At 47.5% G+C, this 25,495-nt stretch overlaps 1 protein-coding gene across 4 annotated transcripts in view; it reads right to left on the bottom strand.

Annotated features, from left to right (window-relative positions):
* Positions 1–25,495, bottom strand: part of EFR3B (EFR3 homolog B) — a 103,879-nt gene that overhangs the window by 26,734 nt on the left and 51,650 nt on the right. For all 4 annotated transcript variants that reach the window (XM_088666978.1, XM_088666980.1, XM_088666979.1 and 1 more), the window contains exons 2-10: positions 23,003–23,079; positions 19,375–19,502; positions 13,832–13,982; positions 12,455–12,576; positions 7,717–7,866; positions 6,397–6,531; positions 5,018–5,096; positions 1,741–1,876; positions 365–526 (exon numbers count right to left, since the gene is read on the bottom strand). In XM_088666978.1, coding sequence (XP_088523104.1) covers positions 365–526; positions 1,741–1,876; positions 5,018–5,096; positions 6,397–6,531; positions 7,717–7,866; positions 12,455–12,576; positions 13,832–13,982; positions 19,375–19,502; positions 23,003–23,079 — 1,140 coding nt within the window. The remainder of the gene's footprint in view (positions 1–364; positions 527–1,740; positions 1,877–5,017; positions 5,097–6,396; positions 6,532–7,716; positions 7,867–12,454; positions 12,577–13,831; positions 13,983–19,374; positions 19,503–23,002; positions 23,080–25,495) is intronic.

Genomic DNA, 25,495 nt, shown 5'->3' on the forward strand with positions numbered 1-25,495 from the left:
CTAATCTGGTTCTGCTTGAAATGCAATAGATCTACCCGATTCAAACTTCCTGAAACAATACCCAGACACGGGCGTTTCACATTGCACTTTCCTGAAAGTGCTGATGAAGTTCCCCAATCAAAAACAGGCACAAAAACTGGGGGAAATGTACACACGGGAACCTGCTTTTTCCACTGAGCCAGACCATTGGTCCATTCAGAGCAGTGTTGACGACACTGGCTGGCAGCCACTCTCTAGGATTTCGGGCGGAGGAATATCTGGCAATGGTGGGAATTGAACCTGGGATATCCTGCAGGCAAAGGACCTTGAGCTATGACCTTTCTGCTAAAAGGGAGGAGGAGGAAAAGCCCTCCACCCTGCCTACCTGTGGTCTTGATGACGGCCTCCTGGAACATCCTCTCTTCGTGTTCCTTGATGATCTTGGTGCCCCCGGCGATGGCGCAATCGTAGCTGCCCGTCAGGGCGTAATCGATGCTCAAGCGCAGCTGCCTCAGGAGGGTGTTGAAGACCTCCAGCACGGTTGGCCCTGGAAGAAGCGCACAGAGCGTCAGAGTCTCGCCTGCGATTCCCGCAGCGCAGGGGGGCAGACTAGAGGACCCTCGGGGGTCCCTTCCAATTCTACAGGTCTGTGACAGGCTCGTTCAACTGCTCTGATCTGTGGAACCAGCGCCGCAACAGGTGCTGTGTAATACCCATTCCACATTTTTAAGAACTCCATCTTTTAGCATGGTTTGCCCTTTGGAACTCCCTGCCTCTGGATATCGGGCCAGCACTTTTGCTGCTCCTTTTGGCACCAGTTAAAGAACATTTTTTGTTCAGACAAGTCCGTCCAGATGTTTAGAAGGTTGATGCGAGTTTTAAACTGTTTATAGACTTAATTTATATATATATATATATATTTCTCTTCTTGTTACAGAACTGTACACCCATAAATCATAAAGACTAATACAACTGACAAAAAATGGATCAAACAGCCCTCAATGGTCCCTTTGCGGCAAAAAAAAAAACAATCCCCAAGTGCTTAAAGGCCTAGTTTGGACCTGAGACAGCAGTTCCTTGCTTTTAGCCCAGTTTCTGATCTTAAGAGGGAGCGTGGTATAGTGGTTAGAGTGTCAGAGTTCAAATGCCCCTACACACCCATGAACCTCGCTGGGGGTGAGCCTTGGGCAAGTCACCGAGCTCTCAGGCTAACCTACCTCGCAGGGGTATTGTGGGGATTCAGTGAGGAGGGGTTGCGAGAACCGAACCCACCACCTTGAGATCCTTGGGAAAAAAGCTGGGATGTATATGCAATAAATGAATAAAAAATACCTATAAATGCCTCTCCAGGCTAAACTCCCCATCAATATTTCCCATTGATTTGTCTGGTATTGATCTCTGACTCATCAGTGCCTTGCCAGTGATAATATCATAAGAATAGCCTGCTGGATCAGTTGTTTCCCAAGTGTGGAAACAGAGTAGAGCCATCCTGTTAGTAGCCATTGATAGCCCTCTCCTCCTCCAGGAATTTCTCCGCTCCTCTTTTAAAGCCATCTAGGCTGGTGACCATCGCTGCTGCCTCCTGCAGCAGCGAGTTCCACAGTTTAAACACGCAAAGAATGGCTTGCTTTGGCCTGTCCCGATTCTTCCAACCCTGCTATACTTTGGAGCGGGCGGGTGGCTAGAGATTTATCTGCTGGGAGTGGGCAACGCTCTGTCCTCGGACAGCACCGTCTCGGGGGTCCCACCCTGGCTCCTTACCAACCGATCCCGAGGCTGCGATGACGGCGGCCTCCGACAGGACCTCCACTATCCCGGCCCGAACCGTGGCCGCGCTCCTGCTGTTGGCATCCAAGTGGCTTAGAAGCTGCTGGATCACGAGGTGAGAGTGCTGGGGCTGGAAGAGCGAACGGACAGAAGGGATGAGGGGAGAAAAGAATGTAAGATCGCGACGATGTGGAAATGTTGATGTCACATTTTGTCCTAACGTTTTCAATATTAATTGCATTTGACCTTCTAGGCAGAATGCATTGATGAATGGTTCCTGCATGCCTGCATTTTGTAACCCTTACTCTTTCCTTATGAGTATCCAACATACCATCTCAGGACTATTTAATTGCTCATCTTCTAACATTGTGTATGCCATCAAATGCCAACAGTGCCTTTCAGCTCTCTACATTGGACAAACAGGCCAAACCCTACGCCAAAGGATAAATGGACATAAATCTGACATCAGGAATCACAAGACAGAGAAGCCAGTAGGAGAACACTTCAATCTCCCAGGACATTCTATACAAGATCTCAAAGCAACTGTTTTATTACAGAAAAAATTCAGAAACAGACTGGAAAGAGAAGTTGCCGAATTGCAACTCATTAGCAAGCTTAAAACCATGGAGCCACCTGGAATGAACAAAGACATAGGATTCTTATCTCATTATACATTATCAAGCTTTCCTTAGCACCTCAGCACTTGCTTCCCCTCCCTCCCCCCTCCAAGACCAATTGCAGTCATTAACAGTCGTTAACAGTCATCAACAGGTTTACCACTCCTATCAGCCCATCACCCATTCCCATCACCTCCACCCCCACCCTCTGAATATACATAAGGGTCTGGTGGATTCTGTTTCAGTGTATCTGACGAAGTGTGCATGCACACGAAAGCTCATGCCAAAATAAAAACTTAGTTGGTCTTTAAGGTGCTACTGAAGGAATTTTTTTATTTTGTTTCGACTCAGACCAACACGGCTACCTACCTGTAACTAACTCTTTCCTTATGTGAACATGTAATCTTACCTGCACCAATGGTCAGCCAGGATGTTTGCCTATGTCTGTTTTGAGTTAAGGCTAGAGTTCAAATCCACCATCTCCTTGAGATGGGACAGGACAGTAAGATATGGGAATGGAATGTCAACAGCCCCTGCGGAAGGCCTGGTTGCCAATGTAACAGGGGTTAGAGTGCGTTAGTTGAGACCAAAGGGTTTGGTAAATGAGGGCAAGTCGATATCAGTGTGGAGCTATGCATGTTTACGGGGGACAAGCAGGTGTGGGGGACTCCCTGGTCCTGAACGACCAGGTGCGCAGCCTGGGAGTCATTTTGGACTCTCATCTGTTCATGGAGGCGCAGGTCAATTCTGTGTCCAGGGCAGCTGTCTACCAGCTCCATCTGGTACGCAGGCTGAGACCCTATCTGCAAGCAGACTGAAGGAGCGTCTCCACCCCCATCGTTTTGCCCGGACACTGAGGTCCAGTGCCGAAGGCCTTCCGGCAGTTCCCTCGCTGTTTCCTCAAGAGGTTACAGGGAATCGGGCAGAGGGCCTTCTCGGTGGTGGCGCCCGCCCTGTGGAACACCCTCCCAACAGATGTCAAGGAAATAAACAACTATCTGACTTTTAGAAAACATCTGAAGGCAGCCCTGTTTAGGGAAGTCTTTACTATTCGATGTTTTATCATATTTTTACTATTCTGCTGGGAGCCGTCGAGAGTGGCTGGGAAAACGCAGCCTTATCAGCTGATTATGGGTCCTTTAAGTTGCACCCAGGCAAGGACAAAACGACACCGGGGGTTGAGTTTCAGAGAAAGAGTTTTAATCTCTATATATAGAGAGACTCCTGATGACAAGAGTAAAAAGACACTTTTACATGAGGCTTTTATCCACTCCTTTGTGCTCTTCTCCCCCCCTCCTCTGTAAGTGTGTGCACGCAAATTGCAAGTCCATATTAGGGAAATCCGTATCCTGTTCTTCTTGTGCGCAAGCACATTCTGACTCAACAAGGCCTTCAGAAGACTATGCGTCAGTCAAACTAGCAACTCTCAGCGTCAGGCTCCTCTGCTGATAAAGCCTGTTTTCCTGTGTTCTAGACAAGGTCAGCTCTTAGCCTTGATAGCACAGAGGCACACAACCTTTGACACATAGAGGCATAGAAGCAAAGGGGAATATTGGGGGGGGGGGCTGAGCCATACACTCAGAATTATACAATGCAGGCAATGCAAACTATAGGATCAGATTGGCTCAATAATACAATTGGCAATTCTTTCCCTTCACCAGGTGGGCAGGATATAAATAAATAATAATAGTAGTAGTAATAATAATTACTACTACTACTACTACTACTAGAGTGTGATAGCTGAGACCAAATGGGTAAATGAGGGCAAGTTGATATCAGTGTGGAGCTATGCATGTTTGCATCCCATGATGTGCAACTTCATTAGGAAGAACTTCCTGACAGTAAGAGCTGTTCGACAGTGGAATTTGCTGCCAAGAAGTGTGGTGAAGACTCCTTCTTTGGAGGTCTTTAAGCAGAGGCTTGACAGACGTATGTCAAGAATGCTTTGATGGTGTTTCCTGCTTGGCAGGGGTTTGGACTGGATGGCCCTTGTGGTCTCTTCCAACTCTATGATTCTATGATTCTTGATGTACGTGGGAAGGGTATTTAGGATGTTGGCCAACAGAGCATTTCTAGCTAAAAAGCTGGTCCAACGACGGATGGAGTCAAAGAGAGAGTGTGCTGCGTGTCCTGTCCTTTTGTGTTACCTGGACAGGTAAGGTCACGCCCACATTCAGTCACATGCAAAGGAAGGATGTTCCAGCTAGGAGGAAACAGGAAGCTTTCAACTGGCTGGACCAAACATTCCCCTGCATGTCCACTCTAGGAAAACAAGGAATGTTGTACTTGACTGCTTCTTATGTATCACATCCCACAACTGCCACCTTGCAGCGGTGAGTTCCACAGCTTAACCGTGCACTGCAGAAAAAGCCGTATCTTTTGTCTGTCGCAAATCTCCGGCTGCATCACACACCTGCGAGTTCTAGCATTGCAAAAGAGGGAGGCAAACTTTTCTCTGCCCTCTTTCCGCACGCCAGGGATCCTTTTATAAACTTCCGCCAGGAAGCAGGTGGATTCGCAGGACCCCATAGGGTTGAAAAGATGTTTGTGTGTGTGTGTGCGCAGAGGAGCTTTGCCCCTTGGCAAAGTGCAACCCGGACCCGCTTTCCTTTCAGCGCGGGAAGCAGAGGCCCTCTCCCCGTGGTGACTCTCACCTGGATCGAGTACATGATGATCTTAAAGCAGTGGATGGCGAACGTCTTTGGCTCCCACAGCGTGTGGTTGTCCAGGTGGCTTTTGGGAAAGAAGGGAAAGGACACTGTTTAGCAGAGGCACCCAACAAACATCTGGAGCATCTGGAGCTGGAGGACGGTCCCTGGTCCCAGAGCGTCAGGCAAGAGGCCATGGCAAGTGGTTGCAGGGAGGCAGGTAACACACACAGCCAGCTCTTGGAGTAGAAAACAAATCGGCTTCTCCCTGGGAATCTAGAAATCAACCACCTGAACTAGAGAAGCAAATCTATCGCTTGTTTAGAGTTCAGTTTCTTTGTTTGGGAAATTTTTAAAAAAAAACCCTGCTAGCTCGGTTTTTCTGTATCCAAGATTAGCCATTTCTCATGTGAAAATCGATTTAAGGATTCCAGCCAAAAATAGCTGGTCAGACAGAGAGAGAGGGAAGGAGGGATAGAGAAAGAGACAAAGGACTCAGCTACATGAGTCAAAAAACAGTGTTTTGAATGCGTCATAAACATGCAACACCAGGTGGCGCTAGAGAGCAAAAGAATTTTCTTTGTGATTTTCCAAAGGATTTTTTCACCGTTATAACGATTTAACTTCTGACTAGTTTATAGCATGTTTTCCCTGTGTGTAGATCCACTGAGAGAACGTGGGGATGCAAAGCCTGTGGGAATGTTCAGGGAGGCAGGAGAGGATATATTGTTTATTAATATCCTTCCTAACCTGCGCTAGCAAGTTCCTTTACATAGTAGAGTTTTACATTTCCCTTTTAAACGCACAGCGGATAACTGGTTGCAGGCTTGTTTAAGACTCTTAATATCAGATTCCTGGTAAGTCCCCTTATATCCCTCTTAAAAGAATAAACACGCCACAATCTTGTTTAAAGTATATAAAAGAACTTTACTCACACATTCAGTTCACAGATGGATCCCTGAAGGCAGACTTAGTTACAAAGTATATACATGTGGATCTACCCCACATGGGGGGTTAATCCCAGTGACTGCAGACTGACAGTCACTGCAGTTCACACGGCGAAAGGAAGATGGAAAAAAGAAGGAGGAGGGCTGTGTGCCTTGTGGTTTTGTTACCTGCGCAGGTAAGGTCACGCCCACCTTCTATCACATGCAAAAGCAAGGATGCTCCAGGCCAGGAGGAAACAGGAAGTTCCGACTGGCTGGGCCAAACATCCCCTTGCATGTCCACTCTAGGAAAACAAGGAATGTTGTACTTGACTGCTATCTATGTATCACATCCCAACAAACTCCCGCTCTTCTGGTTAGGCAAACCGACCCCCCCACCCCGATGGGACCACTGAGGCAAGTTCAATGGGGAGCGATGCAGGATCACCGGGGACTTACATGAGGACAGGTTTGATGGCGTTTTTGATGTTACCGTAAGCTGCCCGGCCCAGCAGCTCCCTCAGGCATCGCTCGGCCAGCTCTGCTGGGTTTTCTTTCTCCTTCTCGGTTGTTTGCAAGGGAGACGGAGAACGGCTAGAGGAGAAGAGAGCAGAGACTTCAGATGCATTTCAGACCCAGGTCTGGATACCGCACAGCGCAAAAATGCAAGGCCGCAGCTCTTTCTGAGTTGTGTTTGGAAAGCTGCTCCAAATGGCTGGAGTATTTATTTCATAAAATTTATACACCCCTTGATTGTTTTAAAAAAGCCCCAAAGAGAATAAAGAAATAAAATTATCAGTACAAACGCTTTCAAATATTCAACCAAACTGTAAACAAATTAAATCAGGCATCCATATTCTATACATCTGGGTAGACTTGCCGAAACAAAAAATGTTTTTAGCAGGCACCTTCCTGATTTCTGTGAAGGCACCTTCCTTATTTCAAGAGGCAGGGAGTTCCAGAGGATAAATGCTGTCACAATAAAAGATTTATTTCCTACATAATGTCCATTGGTATTAGGTAGCCCCTGTAGCAGTGCCAGCTCCACAGATCGAAGAAGTCAAGTGGGTGTATTTGGCGTAAGCTGATCTCGCAGGTAAACTGGCATGTTCCCACCCAGACCCTGCTGAAGTAAACCTGGAGCCACATGACACTTAGAAAAACATGATCTTGGGAATGTGGAGCAGGAAGAAGCCACCCAGCTGCAGACATTTCGCCATGGTTCATCAGAGGAAAAAGGCAGGATCAAACCCAGCATACAGAGACCCAACAGGTACCCTCCTCTGGGTCATTTTGCAACCCAGCTGCACTGGGAGTGAGGGGGTGAATGCAATCCCACCCCATGCACAGATGCGGACGGATAACTTCCCACCTCGCCCCCAGCGGAAGCCGACCGGAAAGAGGCAAGACAGAACAACAACTCACACAGAGATGCAGCGGACCCCCTCCGCAATGGATGGAGAATTTGGGGCTGACAGGGACACAGGAAGCTGCCTTGGAGGTAGACAGGCCACTGGCTCACTGAGCCCACTATTTTCTACTTTGGCAGCAACTGCCCAAGGTTTTGGGCAGCAGCCTTACCTGGGCATACCTGGTCATGCTGAGGATCATACCTGGGGCCTTCACAAGCCACGCCCCCTCTCCTTAAAGGAGCCTTCAGTTATTCGATAGATGCCTCCATGAGAGTGCCCAGACATGCTCTTTGAGCTCTAGCTGCTCCTCTGACAGCATTCCCACTCCAGGAACCCCCAGGGTGGAAAGTTACTTCTCTCTCCTCACCTTTCAGTTTCCTCCGCATGCTGAAGGTTGAAGAGCAGCGAAGGGACAATCTTATCCATGTGGTGAGGGTCCCAAATGTTGGCCTGAAGCTCGTCATTCACTGTCTTCCGCACCACGCCTTGGAGACCTTTGATCCCAGACATCCGGATTCTGAGAGAGAGAGAGAGAGAGAGAGAGGGAGAGAGGGAGGAGAAGAAGAAGAGTTTGGATTTGATATCCCGCTTTATCACTACTCGAAGGAGTCTCAAAGCGGCTAACATTCTCCTTTCCCTTCCTCCCCCACAACAAACACTCTGTGAGGTGAGTGAGGCCGAGAGACTTCAGAGAAGTGTGACTAGCCCCAGGTCACCCAGCAGCTGCATGTGGAGGAGCGGAGACACGAACCCGGTTCCCCAGATTACGAGTCTACTGCTCTTAACCACTACACCACACTGGCTCTAACTGGGAGAGAGAGAGAGAGAGAGAGAGAGAGAGAGAGAGAGAGAGAGAGAGAGAGAGAGAGAGAGAGACTTTTTTTTGCTGCCTACCTGGAATTATGGCCTCCAGCTTAGCCTTTCCCAAACTGGAGTCCTCCAGACATTTGGGGCTACGACTTCTCATCTGCCCCCAGCTCTCTGCTACATAACTAGCGGTATTTCTAACCTGAGAGTCTTAGGGAATGGAATCACAGAATCACAGAAATGCCAGGAATCTCAGCTAAAGCATCTATGGCAGATGGCCACGAAAGCTTTGCTTAAAAAATGAGGTTGTTGTGTTTTGTTTTGTTTTATAAAAAAAATCTGTTTTCCTTTTACATAAGAGATTAATAACTTCTCAGTTATTAGATCTCCGGGGAATATGGGGAAGGCTCTTTTGCAGCATATGGCTGATCTTAAATCTCCCGAAGTAAAAGCTGGACCTAGAAGCACCTGTTGGTTAGAGCGCAGTGCTGATAATGCTACGGTTCACAGGTTCAATCCCCACAGGGGATGGCTGCATTTTCCTATATTGCGGGGGGTTGGACTAGATCAGGCATCCCCAAACTCGGCCCTCCAGCTGCTTTGGGACTACAACTCCCATCATCCCTAGCTAACAGGGCCAGTGGTCAGGGATGATGGGAATTGTAGTCCCAAAAGAGCTGGAGGGCGAAGTTTGGGGGTGCCTGGACTAGATGATCCTCAGGGTCCCTTCCAACTCTAAAATTCTTTGGTCAACAGAGGTTTTTTCTGTTCTAATTTGTGGGCTTCTCAAGAGTCATCTGGCTCTTCCTTGGTGGGTATGATAATTTGCTTGAGCCATCAGTACTTCCTTATCTCTTCCGCAACCCTGGGACTGCAAAACCAGTTGAAACAACTACAAAGGTAATATTGTTGTCGTTTAGTCTTGTCTGACTCTTCGTGACCCCATAGACCAGAGCATGCTAGGCACTCCTGTCTTCCACTGCCTCCCGCAGTTTGGGCAAACTCATGTTCGTACCACCTCTCCCGGTATGACCCGCAGAGGACATTAAGGTCCACAAATAATAACATACTGGAGATCCCGAGTCACAAGGTGGTTAGGCTGTCCTCGACCAGAACCAGGGCCTTCTCAGTACTGGCCCCGACCTGGTGGAACGCTCTGTCTCAGGAGACTAGGGCCCTGTGGGATTTGTCATCTTTTCGTAGGGCCTGCAAGACAGAGCTGTTCCGCTTGGCCTTTGGACTGACGCAGTCTGACCCTGGGGTTACCCTCCCCTAAGGTTTTATCTTATAATGGTTTTATCTTAGTTGTAGATTTTTAATTTTAAAATTGAATTTTAACATTGTATTAATCTGCATTTTAACTGAATTGTTTCTTTTATACTTGTGCTGATATTTTTTTTGTTAGCCGCCCTGAGCGCGGTCTTGACTGGGAAGGGCGGGGTATAAATAAAATTATTATTATTATTATTATTGTTATTGTTGTTATTATTATTATTATTAACACTGTCCAACCATCTCATCCTCTGCCGTCCCCTTCTCCTTGTGCCCTCAATCTTTCCCAACATCAGGGTGTTATATTACAACGGTACTATTACCATAGATAATATCAGTAATATTAATATCAGTAATATTGGAGGTGGGGTGGCCATCTGTCAGGGATGCTTTAGCCGAGATCCCTGCATTGCAGGGGGTTGGACTGGATGACCCTTGGAGGTCCCTTCCAACTCGTAAGGTTCTCTGATTCTGTAATATACACGGGCAACCGTACCTCTTAGCGCCCCCTGGAAATCCCACCACCCCTGGGGGGCTCTGCCGCCACTGCATTGAGCTGAACCGACACCTACTGCCAAGGGGGTTTAATTGTGCGCAAACAAGCCATGGCGCTGCGCAGACCCACAAATGCAAAAGGAACCATAGCAGGAAACAAAAACGTCCTAGTCTTGAGACGGTTAGTCACCGATTGCTCTTAGAGGCCCCCCTAGAAGCACCGTGTTCTGATCCAACTCCCGCGCCCCGACCTCGGCTATTCATTATCCCTCTGAAAAGCTTCCCCCCGCCCCGTGGCACCCAGCTTTTGTTGAGGAGGGACCAGGCATTTAAAAGGCATCTTTGGCAGGCTAATTGCAGGTGGAGATTGTGTGCTGGGTTGCGGGGAGCACTCTCTGAATCAGATCCAAGACAGAAACGCTCTTTGTGGGGCAGAATGGAGGGGTGGGAGGGAAGAGGAAGCCCCTGCTGTTTTTCTAAAAGCACCAGGAGCAGAGAGAAGCTCGGATTGTGGTAAGCAACATTCATTGGGCTCTGCTCCTCGTAATTAATCCTTCGGGGAGGAAGGAATCGCCCCCGTCGGAAGGGAAAGGAAGGTGCTCTTTCAATGCTCATGCCAAACGGGGCGGTAATCTCCTGCTAGGGGGAGGTTCGCTTTCAAGGAGTCCAAAGGGATGCTCGCATCCAGAACTGGCTTGGCAGAGATCTTCCGGCAAGAAATAGCAGCAGAAGGAAGGAAGGACTTGAGCTGGATTCTTCAAGATGACAGAGGCTCCTCCTACTCCTGTGGGTCTTTGTTGCATAGAATTGTAGCACTGGAAGGGAATCCAGGGCTCATCTAGTCCACCCCCTTGCAATGCAGCTGAAGAATCCCTCTCAGATGGCTGCGCAACCTCTGCTTGAAAACCTCCATCGAAAAAGAGTCTTCCCCCTTCCACCGTCAAAAGCCCTTACCACCAGAAAGTTCTTTCTGATGTTGAGGCGGAATTTCCGTCTTTGTAATTTAAATCCATTGGTTTGGGTCCTCCCCTCTCCATCAGCAGAAAATAGGCTTGCTCCCTCTTGTTTGAAGATGGCTCTCCTATCTCCTTTCAGTCTCCTCTTTTCCAGGCTAGTAAAGGTAAAGGAACCCCTGACCATTAGGTCCAGTCGTGACCGACTCTGGGGTTGCGCGCTCATCTCGCATTATTGGCCGAGGGAGCCGGCGTATAGCTTCCAGGTCATGTGGCCAGCATGACAAAGCCGCTTCTGGCAAACCAGAGCACCACATGGAAACGCCGTTTACCTTCCCGCTGTAGCGGTTCCTATTTATCTACTTGCATTTTGACGTGCTTTCGAACTGCTAGGTTGGCAGGAGCTGGGACCGAGCAACGGGAGCTCACCTCGTTCCAGGGATTCGAACCGCCGACCTTCTGATCGGCAAACCCTAGGCTCAGTGATTTAACCACAGCGCCACCTGGGCCACCTGGGTCTTTTCCAGGCTTGTTGTTGTTTAGTCATTTAGTCGTGTCCGACTCTTCGTGACCCCATGGACCATAGCACGCCAGGCACTCCTGTCTTGCACTGCCTCCCGCAGTTTGGTCAAACTCATGTTCGTAGCTTTGAGAACACTGTCCAACCATCTCATCCTCTTTCATCTCCTTCTCCTAGTGCCCTCCATCTTTCCCAACATCAGGGTCTTTCCCAAAGATTCTTCTCTTCTCATGAGGTGGCCAAAGTATTGGAGCCTCAGCTTCACGATCTGTCCTTCCAGCGAGCACTCAGGGCTGATTTCTAAACACACCCAAATCCCTCAACCGTTCCTCCTATGGCTTGGCTTCCAGACCCTTGATCATCTTGGTTGCCTTCCTCTGCCTATATTGCAGCTTGTCAACGTCCTTCTCAAATTGTGGCACCCAGAACTGGATGCAGTATTCCAAGTGTGGTCTGACCAAGGCAGAACGGAGTGGTAAACCAAGCCTTATGAGGAATGGTTGAAGGAACTGGGTAGGTTTAGCCTGGAAAAGAGGAGACTGAGAAGAGATAGGGTGGCCATCTTCAAGTATCTCACATGCCTGTCACATGGAAGAGGGAACAAGCTTGTTTTCTCCTGATCTGGAGGGTAGGACTCGAACCCATGGCTTCAAGTTACAAGAAAGGAGATTCCGATTAAACGTACACAAAAACTTTTCCACTGTCAGAGCTGTTGGACAGTGGAATTGTCTCCCTCCGGAGGTTGTGGACTCTCCTTCATTTGAGGTTTTTAAGCAGAGGTTGGCTGGCTATCTGTCATAGATGCTGTAGTTGAGATTCCTGCATTGCAGGGGGTTGGACTAGATGACTCTTGGGGTGCCTTCTAACTCTACAAATTTATGATTCGAGGACCTTGGAGACCAGGGTTCAAATCCAGACCAGGCCATTGAGCCAGTTGTAGGGATAAAATGGGGAGTTGGTGAATTATGTGGCCACCTTGAGCTCCTTGGAGGAAAAGGTGAGATAAAAATGGAGTGGGTGGGTGGGTGGGTGGATAGATGAATCCAGCTGGTACTCACTTTGTCCGGGTGTCCATGTCGTCGTGGCTGGAATGACACATTTCGCTGAAGCGAGAGACGAAGAAGTCGTAGCTCCTGTGATATGACGGGGTGTCCTCCTCGATGTTTGCAAATTTCACAAACTGCAGGTGGGGAAACAGGGAGCAGGGTGACAGAGAAAGGGGTGGGAGACGTGAATTTTAAAATATGCAATGCTCTTGCCCCATTACCACTCTGTGGGAAAATACACAAAGTAAATCGCAGGGGGAAAGGAGCCGAGCCGCCAGAGATATTTCACGGTCCGCACAGCTCGCCAACCCTTCCTGGCCCATCCGTCTCACTTAGAAGGGAAAGAGACACTTTGTTCGCCCTGGAATGGGTCTGGAAGGAAGCAGGAACCTGACGGGTGTCCGGGTCAGACCTCGCTCACACCGGGAAGCCCTCCATAACACTCATTTTGTGATTTCTTCTGCTGCTTACCTTCATTAAATCAAAGGCTGGGGGGGGGAGTGAAACTGATGCAGAGTCTCCTTTCTTTCATTGTTAAACTAAGGAACTCCCTTTTATCATATGTGGTGGAAATGTAAGGTAGCAAAAGAATTTTGGGAAATGATACGCAACCTCTGCTTAAAAACCTCCATCGAAAAAGAGTCTTCCCCCTTCCACCATCAAAAGCCCTTACCACCAGAAAGTTCTTTCTGATGTTGAGGCGGAATTTCCGTTTTTGTAATTTAGAATCATAGAATCATAGAGTTGGAAGAGACCACAAGGGCCATCCAGTCCAACCCCCTGCCAACCAGGAAACACCATCAAAGCATTCTTGACATGTGGCTGTCAAGCCTCCGCTTAAAGACCCCCAAAGAAGGAGACTCCACCATTGGCTTGAGTCTTCCTCTCCAAAGCAGGAGAAAACAAGCTTGTTCCATCTTCCATGGGACAGCCCTTGAGATATTTGAAGATGGCCATCATATCTCCTCTCAGTCTCCTCTTTTTCAGGCTAAACGTATCCAACTCCTTCAACCGTTCCTCATCAGGCTTGGTTTCCAGACCCCTGATCATGCTGGTCACTCTCCTCTGCCCGTGTTCCAGCTTGTCAACATCCTTCTTAAATTGTGGTGCCCAGAACTGGACACAGCCTTCCACCTTCCATGTGACAGCGTGCATTACAGGGGATTGGACTGGATAATCTTTGGGGGTAACCTCCCAACTCTACAGTTCTAACCGGTGTATCGATTTTACGAAATGAATAAATAAAGTTTGGGCGCAAGGGACTCTCTGCTTCACTGCTCAGCTGCTTAGCCACCCCGCCGAGCCATGTCTCTGAGGAGGAGGGAAGCTAAGTCTGCCCCCTGCATCTCTTCCTTAGATTCGCCACTCAACAAATCTCACAACGCTTACTGAGTTTGTGCCGAGGATCTGCAGGTCTGGCTTCTCTGACTCCAGCAGCTTGGCCACCATCTTCAGGAAGCTCTCCACGAAAAGATTGATGCTCTGGCAATGGCAGGCCATCAGTAGCTGGTCCAGGGCTTCCATCGCAATGCAGACGTACCTGGAGAGGCAGGTAGAGAATGAGAAATGCAAGACCCACCCTAGAATCAATTCTGTCCATTACTGGGTTAGGAAGGGAGCAAGGGAAGGCAATGTTCAGGGTCACCAAAGGGCGCAAAGGAATGCAGGAAGCTGCTTTTTATCCAGTCACAGGATCCCAGAATTGTAGAGTTATCTAGTCCAACCCCCTGCAATGCAGGTTGTCACACGAAAGGTTTTGAAGACACGATTCTTCAACATCCACTTCGTTGGACTGGTCATGTACCACTGTATTCTGCTCTGGTCAGACCTCACCTGGAGTACTGTGTCCAGTTCTGGGCACCACAGTTCAAGAAGGATACTGACAAGCTGGAATGTGTCCAGAAGAGGGCAACCAAATTGGTCAAAGGCCTGGAAATGATGCCTTATGAGGAACGGCTTAGGGAGCTGGGTATGTTTAGCCTGGATAAGACAAGGTTAAGGGGTGATATGATAGCCATGTTCAAATATATGAAAGGATGTCATATATAGGAGGGAGAAAGTTCTGCCAAGCAGGAAACACCATCAAAGCATTCTTGACATATGCCTGTCAAGCCTCTTCTTAAAGACCTCCAAAGAGGGAGACTCTACCACACTCCTTGGTAGCAAATTCCACTGCCGAACAGCTCTTACTGTCAGGAAGTTCTTCCTAATGTTTAGGTGGCATCTTCTTTCTTGTAGTTTGAATCCATTGTTCCGTGTGCGCTTCTCTGGAGCAGCAGGAAACAACCTTTCTCCCTCCTCTATATGACATCCTCTGGTTGGCCTCTGTTATTTTCTCCTACCGATAGGGAACCCACTTAAGGACTTTATCCGGGCGCTTGGATACCCCATAAGGGAAAAGGAGCAGTTTTCCCCCCCTTATAACAACCCCCTACATTCTTCTCCCAGTCCTAATCCAGCACCAGAACCCTTCTCAATCCCTTTTCCTTGCTCCATCACACATTTCTGGGCTCAGAGCTGGCGACTGTGTTTTTTCTGAGCTCACCTGTTCCAGAATCTGAGCCCTGGATTTCCCCTGGGACCTGCCTGGGAGGTAAACATCAAGAGCAAGGTGTGGAGAAAGAAAGAGAACGAGGGCATCCTGTGCCGTTAAAACACACGCACACACGCACCAAATAAAAAATAAAAAATAAATCCGTTCCATAAGGCCACGGCAGACACACGTTTTGTTCCCCAGGCACTGCAATTGACGTCAAACAAAGAGTTGAGGATGTCAGTATCTCCCCAGGGCTCAGCCAGCCCAAAAGGCAAAAATAAATCACCTGTCAGTGGATGACAAACAGGCCTGGACTGTTCGCAAAGGCAATGTTCTTGCAGTGGATATTTAAGCCCACTTATTCAATCATTTCAGAACCCGAGTCTCTCTCTTTGTCAGACACAGGACCGTCAAGCCTCGACCGCCCCAAAATTAGGAATGCCATATTTCAAAAAGTGAAAATCTGGACACAAGTTGTTGAGGGTGGGGTTTTTTTTTGTTTTGTTTTTGCAAAATCTCAAAAAAAAGAAGAAGCAGTTTTTGAACTATCTTTATGGCAATTCTCCAAAAATCAACACTTCCGACAGTGGGTGCCATATATCCGGGTTTTGCCGGACATTTTCAGTGATTTTCGGAAATTCCGCCCAGACGCAATTTCCGACAGACGGATCCCACATATGTCTGGGAAATCCCAGGCGTATGACAGCCCTACACTAATGAGGCTTCCGTTTCAAGACCTGTCCTGGGTCATATTTTGTTTCACAGACGTAAAATCCCCTCCAATAAACCGGTCCAGGTTCTGATATCTACCAGGGATATCCGCTGGGGATGCGGGAGAGGAGGGCCTTCTCGGTGGCGGCTCCCAGGCAACTTTGGAACTCCCTGCCTAGAGAAGCGATTGTCTGTATTTTTTAATGTGTGTGTTTGATTGTTTTTAATTCTTGTTTTTCTTTCTATGTTTTCAGCTCTTCTTATTTCATCTGTGAGCCACCTTGAGTCCCTATCAGGGGAGGGGGTATTTTTATTTTAGTTTATTTATTAGATTTATATACCTCCCTTCATCCTTAAGATCTCAGGGCAGGTCACAGAATAAGATGCAGGGTAAAAACAAGTAAATAATTAAAAGATGGGCTATAAAGAAATAATAATAACCAGGGCTTTTTTAAAATCAGGAACTCACTGGAACTCAGTTCAGGCACCTCTCAGTTGGGCACCAGAATAAGAGAACAAGGAAGGTGTTTGTGATGAGTTCTGGCACCTCTTTTTCTTTTATAGAAAAATAGCAATACAGTCTTACTTTGGATCCTGAACACCCTGGAACTCAGATGTTTTGGCTCCCAAACACCGCAAACCCGGAAGTGACTGTTCCAGTTTGTGAATGTTCTTTTGGAACCCGAACGTCCGATGAGGCTTTCGCGGCTTTCGATTGGCTGCAGGAGCTTCCTGCAGCCAATCAGAATCCGCGCTTTGGTTTCCGACCGTTTTGGAAGTTGAACGGACTTCCGGAACAGATTCCATTTGACTTCCAAGGTACGACTGTAATAATATTCATAAAATAATAACAACTCGGTAGTAGGGCACATGCCTTGAACGAAGAAGGCTCCATTTAGAGCTTCTGACAGTTTACAAGAACTTCCTGACAGTAAGAGCTGTTCGGCAGTGGAATTTGCTACCAAGGAGTGTTGTGGAGTCTCCTTCTTTGGAGGTCTTTAAGCAGAGGCTTGACAGCCATATGTCAAGAATGCTTTGATGGTGTTTCCTGCTTGGCAGGGGGTTGGACTGGATGGCCCTTGTGGTCTCTTCCAACTCTATGATTCTATGATTCTATGACAAGATCAGGTAGAAAATAAAGCAAAAGGCCCTCCTCTGGCCAAGAATGCCAGAGAGTCACTGCCAGACAGAGCAGACTATATTGAGCTAGACAGCCAAGCGTTTTGATCTCAGATAAAGAAGTTTCATGAGTTCCGCTGAAATCCACCATTTCAAAGGTGTGCCGAGGCACCACCAGAGATCAAAGCTGAGAGTCCCATTCTCTGGAGGGAATTAACCGGTGCCCCCAAGCCAATCCAACATCTGAAATAGGAGAAGGTGATACTGTATGTGCCCTCCCGCACCCGCCACAGCCTTGTCTGCCGACAGCAAACTCTCCTCCATCAAAGGCTTCGTTGCGAGCAAAACCTCATTAGCCGTCCCTTGAACGCAGAACCTCAGACAATCCGTTTGAAGGGATTGTCATTTCTGATGAAAGCGGACGTCTCTGCAGCTTTGAAACGCCTGCCATTTTCCATGCTTCTTAGTGACGCTTCTGTGCCCCTCTTTCTCTCCAACATCTCTCCCCCCCCCAAAAAAACCCCACTTTTTTCTCCGGCAGATGAAAGCAAAACACAACAGGCGAATGGGAGCAGGAAACGCAGAGAGACAGTTGTGCGTCCTGGTTGTGTCACCAAGATGTGCGGGGGGGGGGGGTTCAAAAACCCATCCCAGAAGTATTTGAAGACCCTGTTCCATCTGGAGTCGATCAGACACCTCGGAATCAGAGCGGCAATTTATTATTGGCAACATCAACGCCCTCAGAAGACACGCAGCAGCATGTCTCCGGCAAACACCACCTACTAAGTGGAACAGCTGCTCCAGCGAAGCGAAAAGGCAGGTGTGAGCAGAAAGAGGATGGATATAGAAATGACTCAGGCAGCTCAGCAAAAATAGAATTTGAAAAAATCAAGCGGAATGGTTGGGTTTTCTGTTTCTTTAGAAAAGAGACAGCGGAGGCAGAATTCTTTAGCGCCAAATAGCTGAAAGGGATATTATAATATTTATAATATTATGCACAGAGGGGAGAAAGAGGACAGGGGAAAAAGCTTTTGTCCTTTTCTCGTAACGGTAGGAATTGTGGAGAAATGGGTGGGGAAAAGCTTTACGGCGTCTCTCGAAATGCTAAATTTGGGGACCTCGTTTGAAAATTCGTGGCAGATAAAAGACAGGAGAAGCTATCTATGGCTCTGCTCTGCTTCCACTTTTAACATGGTGTGCGTGTCGCTCCTCTTTTCTCTAAGCTAAAAATCCTGAATCCTTTTTTCGTCCCGGGGGGGGGGGCGCTCCACCCCTTTGATCATTTTGGTGGCTCTGCTATGAACCTTACCCAAATCTGCAGTGTCCTTTTTGAGGAGAGGCGCCCAGAACTGGCCCTCCAACCTCTGCTTAGGAACCCCCAATGAAGGAGAGTCCACCACCATCCCTGGTAGTCTGTTCTACCGCAGAACGGCTCTGAAACAGATTGGGTTTCCAACATCTGCCCTTGTGTCCAGGGCAGCTGTTTATCAGCTCCATCTGGTACACAGGCTGAGACCCTATCTGCCCGCGGACTGTCTCGCCAGAGTGGTGCATGCTCTGGTTATCTCCCGCTTGGACTACTGCAATGCGCTCTACATGGGGCTACCTTTGAAGGTGACTCGGAAACTGCAACTAATCCAGAATGCGGCAGCTAGACTGGTGACTGGGAGCAGCGGCCGGGCCCACGTAGCACTGCTTCTGAGAGATCTACATTGGCTCCCAGTACGTTTCCAAGCACAATTCAAAGTGTTGGTGCTGACCTTGAAAGCCCTAAATGGCCTCGGTCCAGTATACCTGAAGGAGCGTCTCCACCCCCATCGTTCTTCCCGGACACTGAGGTCAAGCGCCAAGGGCCTTCTGGTGGTTCCCTCCCTGCAAGAAGTGAAGTTACAGGGAACCAGGCAGAGGGCCTTCTGGGTGGTGGCGCCCTCCCTGTGGAACACCCTCCCATCAGATGTCAAGGAAATAAACAACTACCTGACGTTTAGAAGACATCTGAAGGCAGCCCTGCTTAGGGAAGTTTTTAATGACTTATGATTTAATGTATTTTAAATCTTTTGTTGGAAGCCACCCAGAGTGGCTGTGGAAACCCAACCAGATGGGCAGGGTATAAATATTATTATTATTATTATTATTATTATTATTATTATTATTATTGATGGCTTGGCTCCTAAGAAGCCACTTTCACCGGTTCGAAGTCAGAAGCAACGAGCGAGCATTCATTATATGTGCAAAAAAAGCGGAAGGGCTGCTAAGGGCTGCTAGTGACTTCACCCAGACATCGATGTTTATAACCCAAATTGCATACAATTGTGTTTTAAGGCTCCATCTTATCCAATTCCATCCTCTCTCACGGGTTTCTTAATATATTGTCCAACTTTCTTACACTTCCCGCTGTGGCCTTCACACGTGGGCAACAACTTTTCGTATAGGCTAGAAAGGCTTCCCAGTTTTAAAAGCTTTTCTCATCGCACTGCAGGGATGTAGAATCATGGAAATGTGGGGTTGGAAGGGGGTCCCCCAAGGGTCATCCAGCCCAACCCGCTGCCACGCAGGTCTCCCTTACCCGTATCGGTGCCTGCTCACATCTCGGATCAGTTTTTCTGACAGGTAAGCGCCAATGCGGTCGAGCTTCTCGGGAGCAGAGAGTGCATAGAAAGTCAGTTTCTCCATGTTGGTTTTCACCAGACCATCCTGAAAAAAGGGAACATGTGTCAGAACTCAAGTCTGCACGGCCGTCTTGAGGGATGTCGGAAAAGGACCTCTGCTCAAAGGAGGGATCTAGGGGAGATCTAGGGAGAAACCGAGGAGCCATTGGCAGGTCACGTGGTACAGCCCAGCCCCTATAAAAGCTCTCCGCTTCAGACCTTTTGTAAGTTTGGGGGCAAACTTTGATCGGCGGAATTAGCACCATTACCGGTGCCCCATAAGCCCACATTTGTAAGAACTTGATCTCTCAGTGCAGCAGCACTTAACCGTTGGAACTCCCTGCCTATTGAGATCAGGCAGGTGCCTCTATGGCGTTCTTTTCTGCACCTGCCAAAAGCCATTCTTGTTTAGACAAGCCTCCCGAGATGTTTAGAAAGTTGACGCGAGTTTTAATCAGTCTTAACATCGTTGTTAAATTATTGTTGTTAATTATTTCATCGATAATTCCATTAATTTAACTTTTATCTCGGGAGGGGTTTTTATTTATTTTATTTACTTTGATTAAAGTCTATACTGGCCCCCAAAGTGACAGAAGTCTGGAGGGAGAAACAAAGGGAACAAAAATGCATTAAATAGGAGAAGGCGTTTGCATAAAAATGCACACCTTTGTGAAAATAAAGTACATAAATGCATTACTTTAGGGGAAACAGCGGATGACTTTTTATGGAGGACGTCCTCTCCCCTAAAAAAATAAATCACAAAGTTTAGACATGATGAGCTGAGCTGAAGATTAGAAAAATAACAAAAATGAGAAAAACTAGAACCGACAGATTCCTCCATCCTACCTTTTGCAATCACGTATCCTTCACTCTTAAAAAAAACAGGATGCATTCCCCCCTCTGAAAAACATAACCCGTAATTTGGCAGCACTTTCGGATCTCTTCCTCCTGTGGTTTGCCTTTCCGTTCGGAAGTTGGGAAGAGAGTTTCAGGAAGATTTTGGGGGCGGGGGTGTTGAGAAGACATATGGAAGGAAGTGTGAAAACAGCCCTCCCCATTTGGCAATGAGCTGCCTCTCTACTTATCCCGTTTTAAGCTTCTACATCAGGAAGAACCAGCCAGGACTGCAAGACTTTGTGTGGCTGCATGCAGCCTCTTGACACCGCAGATTTCGTAGGGTGATAGAATTGAAGAGTTAGGAGGGACCCCGGGGGTCATCTAGCCCAACCCCCTACAATGTAGGAATCACACTCAAGGATCCCTGGCAGGTGGCCACCCAACCTCTGCTTGAAAAACACCCAAGTCTATAATCTTTCTGAGAGAGTCCATTCCACTGTCAAACAACCCTTGCCACCAGAAAGTTCTTCCTAAGTTTGTTGGAATCTCCTTTACAGTGGTACCTTGATTTAAGAACAGCTTAGCTGATGAACAACTTGGATTAAGAATGCTGCAAACCCGGAAGTAGGAGTTAGAATCATAGAGTTGGAAGAGACCACAAGGGCCATCCAGTCCAACCCCCTGCCAAGCAGGAAACACCATCAAAGCATCCTTGACATATGCCTGTCAATCCTCTGCTTAAAGACCTCCAAAGAAGGAGACTCCACCACACTCCTTGGTAGCAAATTCCACTGCCGAACAGCTCTTACTGTCAGGAAGTTCTTCCTAATGTTTAGGTGGAATCTTCTTTCTTGTAGTTTGAATCCATTGCTCTGTGTCCGCTTCTCTGGAGCAGCAGAAAACAACCTTTCTCCCTCCTTTATATGACATCCTTTTATATATTTGAACATGGCTATCATATCACCCCTTAACCTTCTCTTCTCCAGGCTAAACATACCCAGCTCCCTAAGCCGTTCCTCATAAGGCATCGTTTCCAGGCCTTTGACCATTTTGGTTGCCCTCTTCTGGACACGTTCCAGCTTATCAGTATCCTTCTTGAACTGTGGTGCCCAGAACTGGACACAGTACTCCAGGTGAGGTCTGACCAGAGCAGAATACAGTGGTACTATTACTTCCCTAGATCTAGATGATATACTCCTATTGATGCAGCCCAGAATTGCATTGGCTTTTTGAGCTGCTGCATCACACTGTTGACTCATGTCAAGTTTGTGGTCTCCCAAGACTCCTAGATCCTTTTCACATGTACTGCTCTCAAGCCAGGTATCTCCCATCCTGTATTTGTGCCTTTCATTTTTTTTGCCCAAGTGTAGTACTTTACATTTCTCCTTGTTAAAATTCATCTTGTTTGCTTTGGCCCAGTTGTCTAATCTGTTAAGGTCATTTTGAAGTGTTTTGGTTTGTGAACTTTGCCTTGGAAACAGAACAGGTTCCGCTTCTTGTTGAGTGTGTTCCGTTTGTAAATTGAGTCCCCCGCTGCTATAGGAAAACACGCCTTGGTTTATGAATGCTTTGGTTTAAGAACGGACTTCCGGAACGGATTAAGTTCATTAACCAAGGTACCACTGTATTGTCATTTGAACGCATTGATTTGGGTCCTACCCTGCGGAGCAGCAGAAAGCAAGCCTGCCCCCTCTTCCACGTGACAGCCCTTGAGATATTGGAAGATGGCTCTCCTCTCTCCTCTCAGTCTCCTCTTTTCCGGGGTAACATATCCAACTCCTTCAACCATTCCTCATCAGGCTAGCACCACCAGCTCCCTCAAGTGTTGCTTGTAAGGATTCATTTCCAGACCCTTTGTCGGGCTTTGGTCTGGGAAACAGGACAGTTTCTGCTTTAGGGAACAATCCTTATCCGTGCATCATCAGAGGCAAGTTCCCCGATGAACCCTTTGAGGTTTACTTCCATGGGCCAAACTCAACACAACATCGATCGGTTAGTTTGCCCTTAAGTGTCCATTGTTTCTTGCAGGTCCCAGCTTGGGACCCCCATTGCAGGGGGTTGGACTTGATGTCCTTTGGAGTCCCTTCCAACTTTACAATTCTATGATTCTGTGACCGCAGAAGGGGGCAAAAGGATAAAGCCCTCATCAGTGCGACCCCCGGGGTCTGTTCTGGACTAGACTCTCCCTCACACAGGCAATGGCCATAGCTGCCAAGTCTCCCGTTTCCCCCGGGAAATCCCTGTTTTCCCAGCTGTTCCTAGCTGGAAAAACGGATTTTTTTGTTTTTCCCCAGTTTATTCTGGCGCGGCGGCCATTTTGGAACTGGGCAGAGCATGCTCAGAAGCGACTTTTGATGCTGCTCTGCCCAGTTCCAAAATGGCGGCAGTGCTATTTCCGGTCTGCTATTTCCGGCCTGGTCCCTTATTTCTCTGACAGCAACTTGGCAGGAATGGCAATGACTGCAACTAGAATCCTCCCCTCGAGGGCAAGCGATGAGATTTGCATCACTTGCGATCCAGCCCAGGAAATTTGCACCGACCAGGCTGCCCTTTGCAGTATTGATCTTGACTTTAAAAATTCGGATGCTCCGTGCAGAATCCGCATTCTTGGGAGGGCGAGGAGGGAAGTTTGTCAACACACACAAAAACACACTGAACAACTTTGAGTTTATCCGCAGAGAACGGGCTGAGCAGAGGAGACATGCTTACCTCTGGATCCTCGGGGAAAATGTTGTCAACCAGCCTCTTGTAACGGGGACGCAAAGCTCCACAACAGCCGCAGACACCTGGAAGAGAAGAGGAGACCATGAGGACGTCAGAAAGAGCCTCCTGGATCTGGCCCATGGCCCACCTAGTCCAGCCTCCTCACAGTGTCCAGGTAGATGCCAGTGGGGAACAGGCAAGCAGGATTCGAACACAAGAGCCCTCTCCTCTCTGCAGTTTCCAGCAACTGGTCTCCAGTCTAATTCAGGGATGGCTAGCCTGTGCCCCTCCAGACATTTGTCGGGCTGCTATTCCACCAATCCCTGTTGGCACAGGTGGTATCAAACACCAGAGAAAATTGCCAAAATGTTTAAAAATAATTCAGATATTTGCTGGAGGTGTAATGGAGTAAAGGGATCCATGAGACACATGTGGTGGAGTTGTCCTAACATAAATGATTATCGGAATTTGATACATGAATAACTTAAAAAAATGTTAAAATGTACATTTAAGAAAAAAACCTGAAATATTCTTATTAAACATAATTCCAAAAGAAATCAAAACATCAAAGAGGACATTACTTATGTATGGATTAGTTGCAGCAAGGATCTTAGTAGCTCGAAACTGGAAATCTGGAAAAATTCCGAGTATAGCAGAATGGCAAACATTGATGGTAGAATATTCACAATTGGCAACAACATCGGCAAGAATCAGAGGGCATACAAGACAGAGAATAAAGAAAGAATGGGAGATGTTTAAAGAATATTTGCTGGAAAATGGAGTATTGAAAACCCTAACAGCAGGCCTAGGCTGAACCTTGTTTAAAATATACGAGAGGAAACTTAAGTAGATATTATATTCACTGATGTGCGATAACTTGAGAGTAACATAAATTACAATCGGAACAACTGGAAGACGATTTTTAATGTTTTTGCTTTATATATTTTTCTTTTTCTTTTTTCTATTTTTCTTTTTCTCTTTTTTTTGTCCTGTATATTTGAAAAGTTTTGATGTTTTGTATATCTGTATTTTTGAGAAATGTGGATTGTGTGTGTATATGTATCACTTGAATCTATTTATCTTAAATAATAAAGAATTTATTAAAAATAATAATAATCCCTGTTGGCACAGCTCACACCAGGGCCTGATGGGAGTTGTAGTCCCAGAAAAGCCTCTGGAGGACAACAGGTGGTCTCCGAGCTCTGCTCTAATTCCCACTGCCCTTCAGGTCACGGCCTCATATAGCACAGAGTGGGCTTAAGTCCATTGAAATGGGTGGTTTTAAGGAGGTTTGAGTCCTCCGCATTGAATTGCAGCTTCTGCAATGGCTGTCGCCTGGTTCAATACCCCCCCCCCCAAATGATTGATCGGCACAATTCTTCTAAACTCTCCCCGCGCGCCACCGCCGCCTCTGGCTCCTTCCTCAAAGTGAGCCATTGATTCTTCTCCATTCCTGTCCGCAATGAATCTTGCGTCTCATGATCTCTTAAAGCCTCCTCATTATCGCAGATGCCAGACTAATGTTCAGTTGATCCCAATTCTAATGTGAAAAGATGATGAGCTCTCTTGCGGGGCTCTAGAAATTCAGGTCCGAACGCACTGAGCTGGGATAGCTCGGTAGAGCATGAGATTCTTAATCTCAGGGACGTGGGTCTGACCCCCACTTTGGGCGGAAGATCCCTCCTTTGCAAGGGGTTGGACTACACGACCCTCGGGGTCCCTTCCAACTCTACAATTCTATGATGCAGCAGAACAAATTCCACTGATTCAGCCAGAATCACTTCCAGATGCGAGTGCAAAAAAGATTATTATTATTACTACTACAACTCAAGGCAGTTTATGCAGAGTAAAACAACACAGACCAAACACAAGGAGCTAAACACATACAGAAGATGGTCGTTAAAAAAGCAATCAAGCTCTAATGGAATTAAAGCAATACAAAAAAACCAAATCTGTTAAAAAGCAGAGTTCCCCTTCTCCAATGAGAGGGTCCCTGCCAGTCTCTCCTGGGGGTCCGGGCTCCTCCTCAGCTGATGTTCTGGGGGTGTCCCTGAGTTTCTAGGGGACCAGATCCACCACGGAAGAGGAGTTACCTGGCAGAAGGATGACATGGCGCCAATATGGACTCTCCTCCACACTGGAGATTTTTAAGCAGAGTTTGGATGGGATTCTTTAGTTGAGATTCCTGCATTGGGGGGGTTGGGCTAGATAACCCTCGGGGTCCCTTCCAACTCTATGATTCCAAGAATATGATTGGGCAAAAAGGTGTGTGTGTGTGTGTGTGTGTGAGAGAGAGAGAGAGAGAGAGAGAGAGAGCTTCACATAGCAGCCCAGAGAGATTCTCCTGTGAGATCTGCCAGCCCACTCACACATTCACACAAGGCTCCCCTGCCACCCCTCATGAAGCCAAATTCGTTTTAAATTCCCCCACAATCTCACTCCCTGGATCCCTGAGGCCTCCGCCTGAAATTTGCACCAGAAATGAATGCTGCAACAGCT

The sequence above is a fragment of the Zootoca vivipara genome, chromosome 3, assembly GCF_965207765.1.
Source record: "Zootoca vivipara chromosome 3, rZooViv2.hap1.1, whole genome shotgun sequence".
NCBI lineage: Eukaryota > Metazoa > Chordata > Lepidosauria > Squamata > Lacertidae > Zootoca > Zootoca vivipara.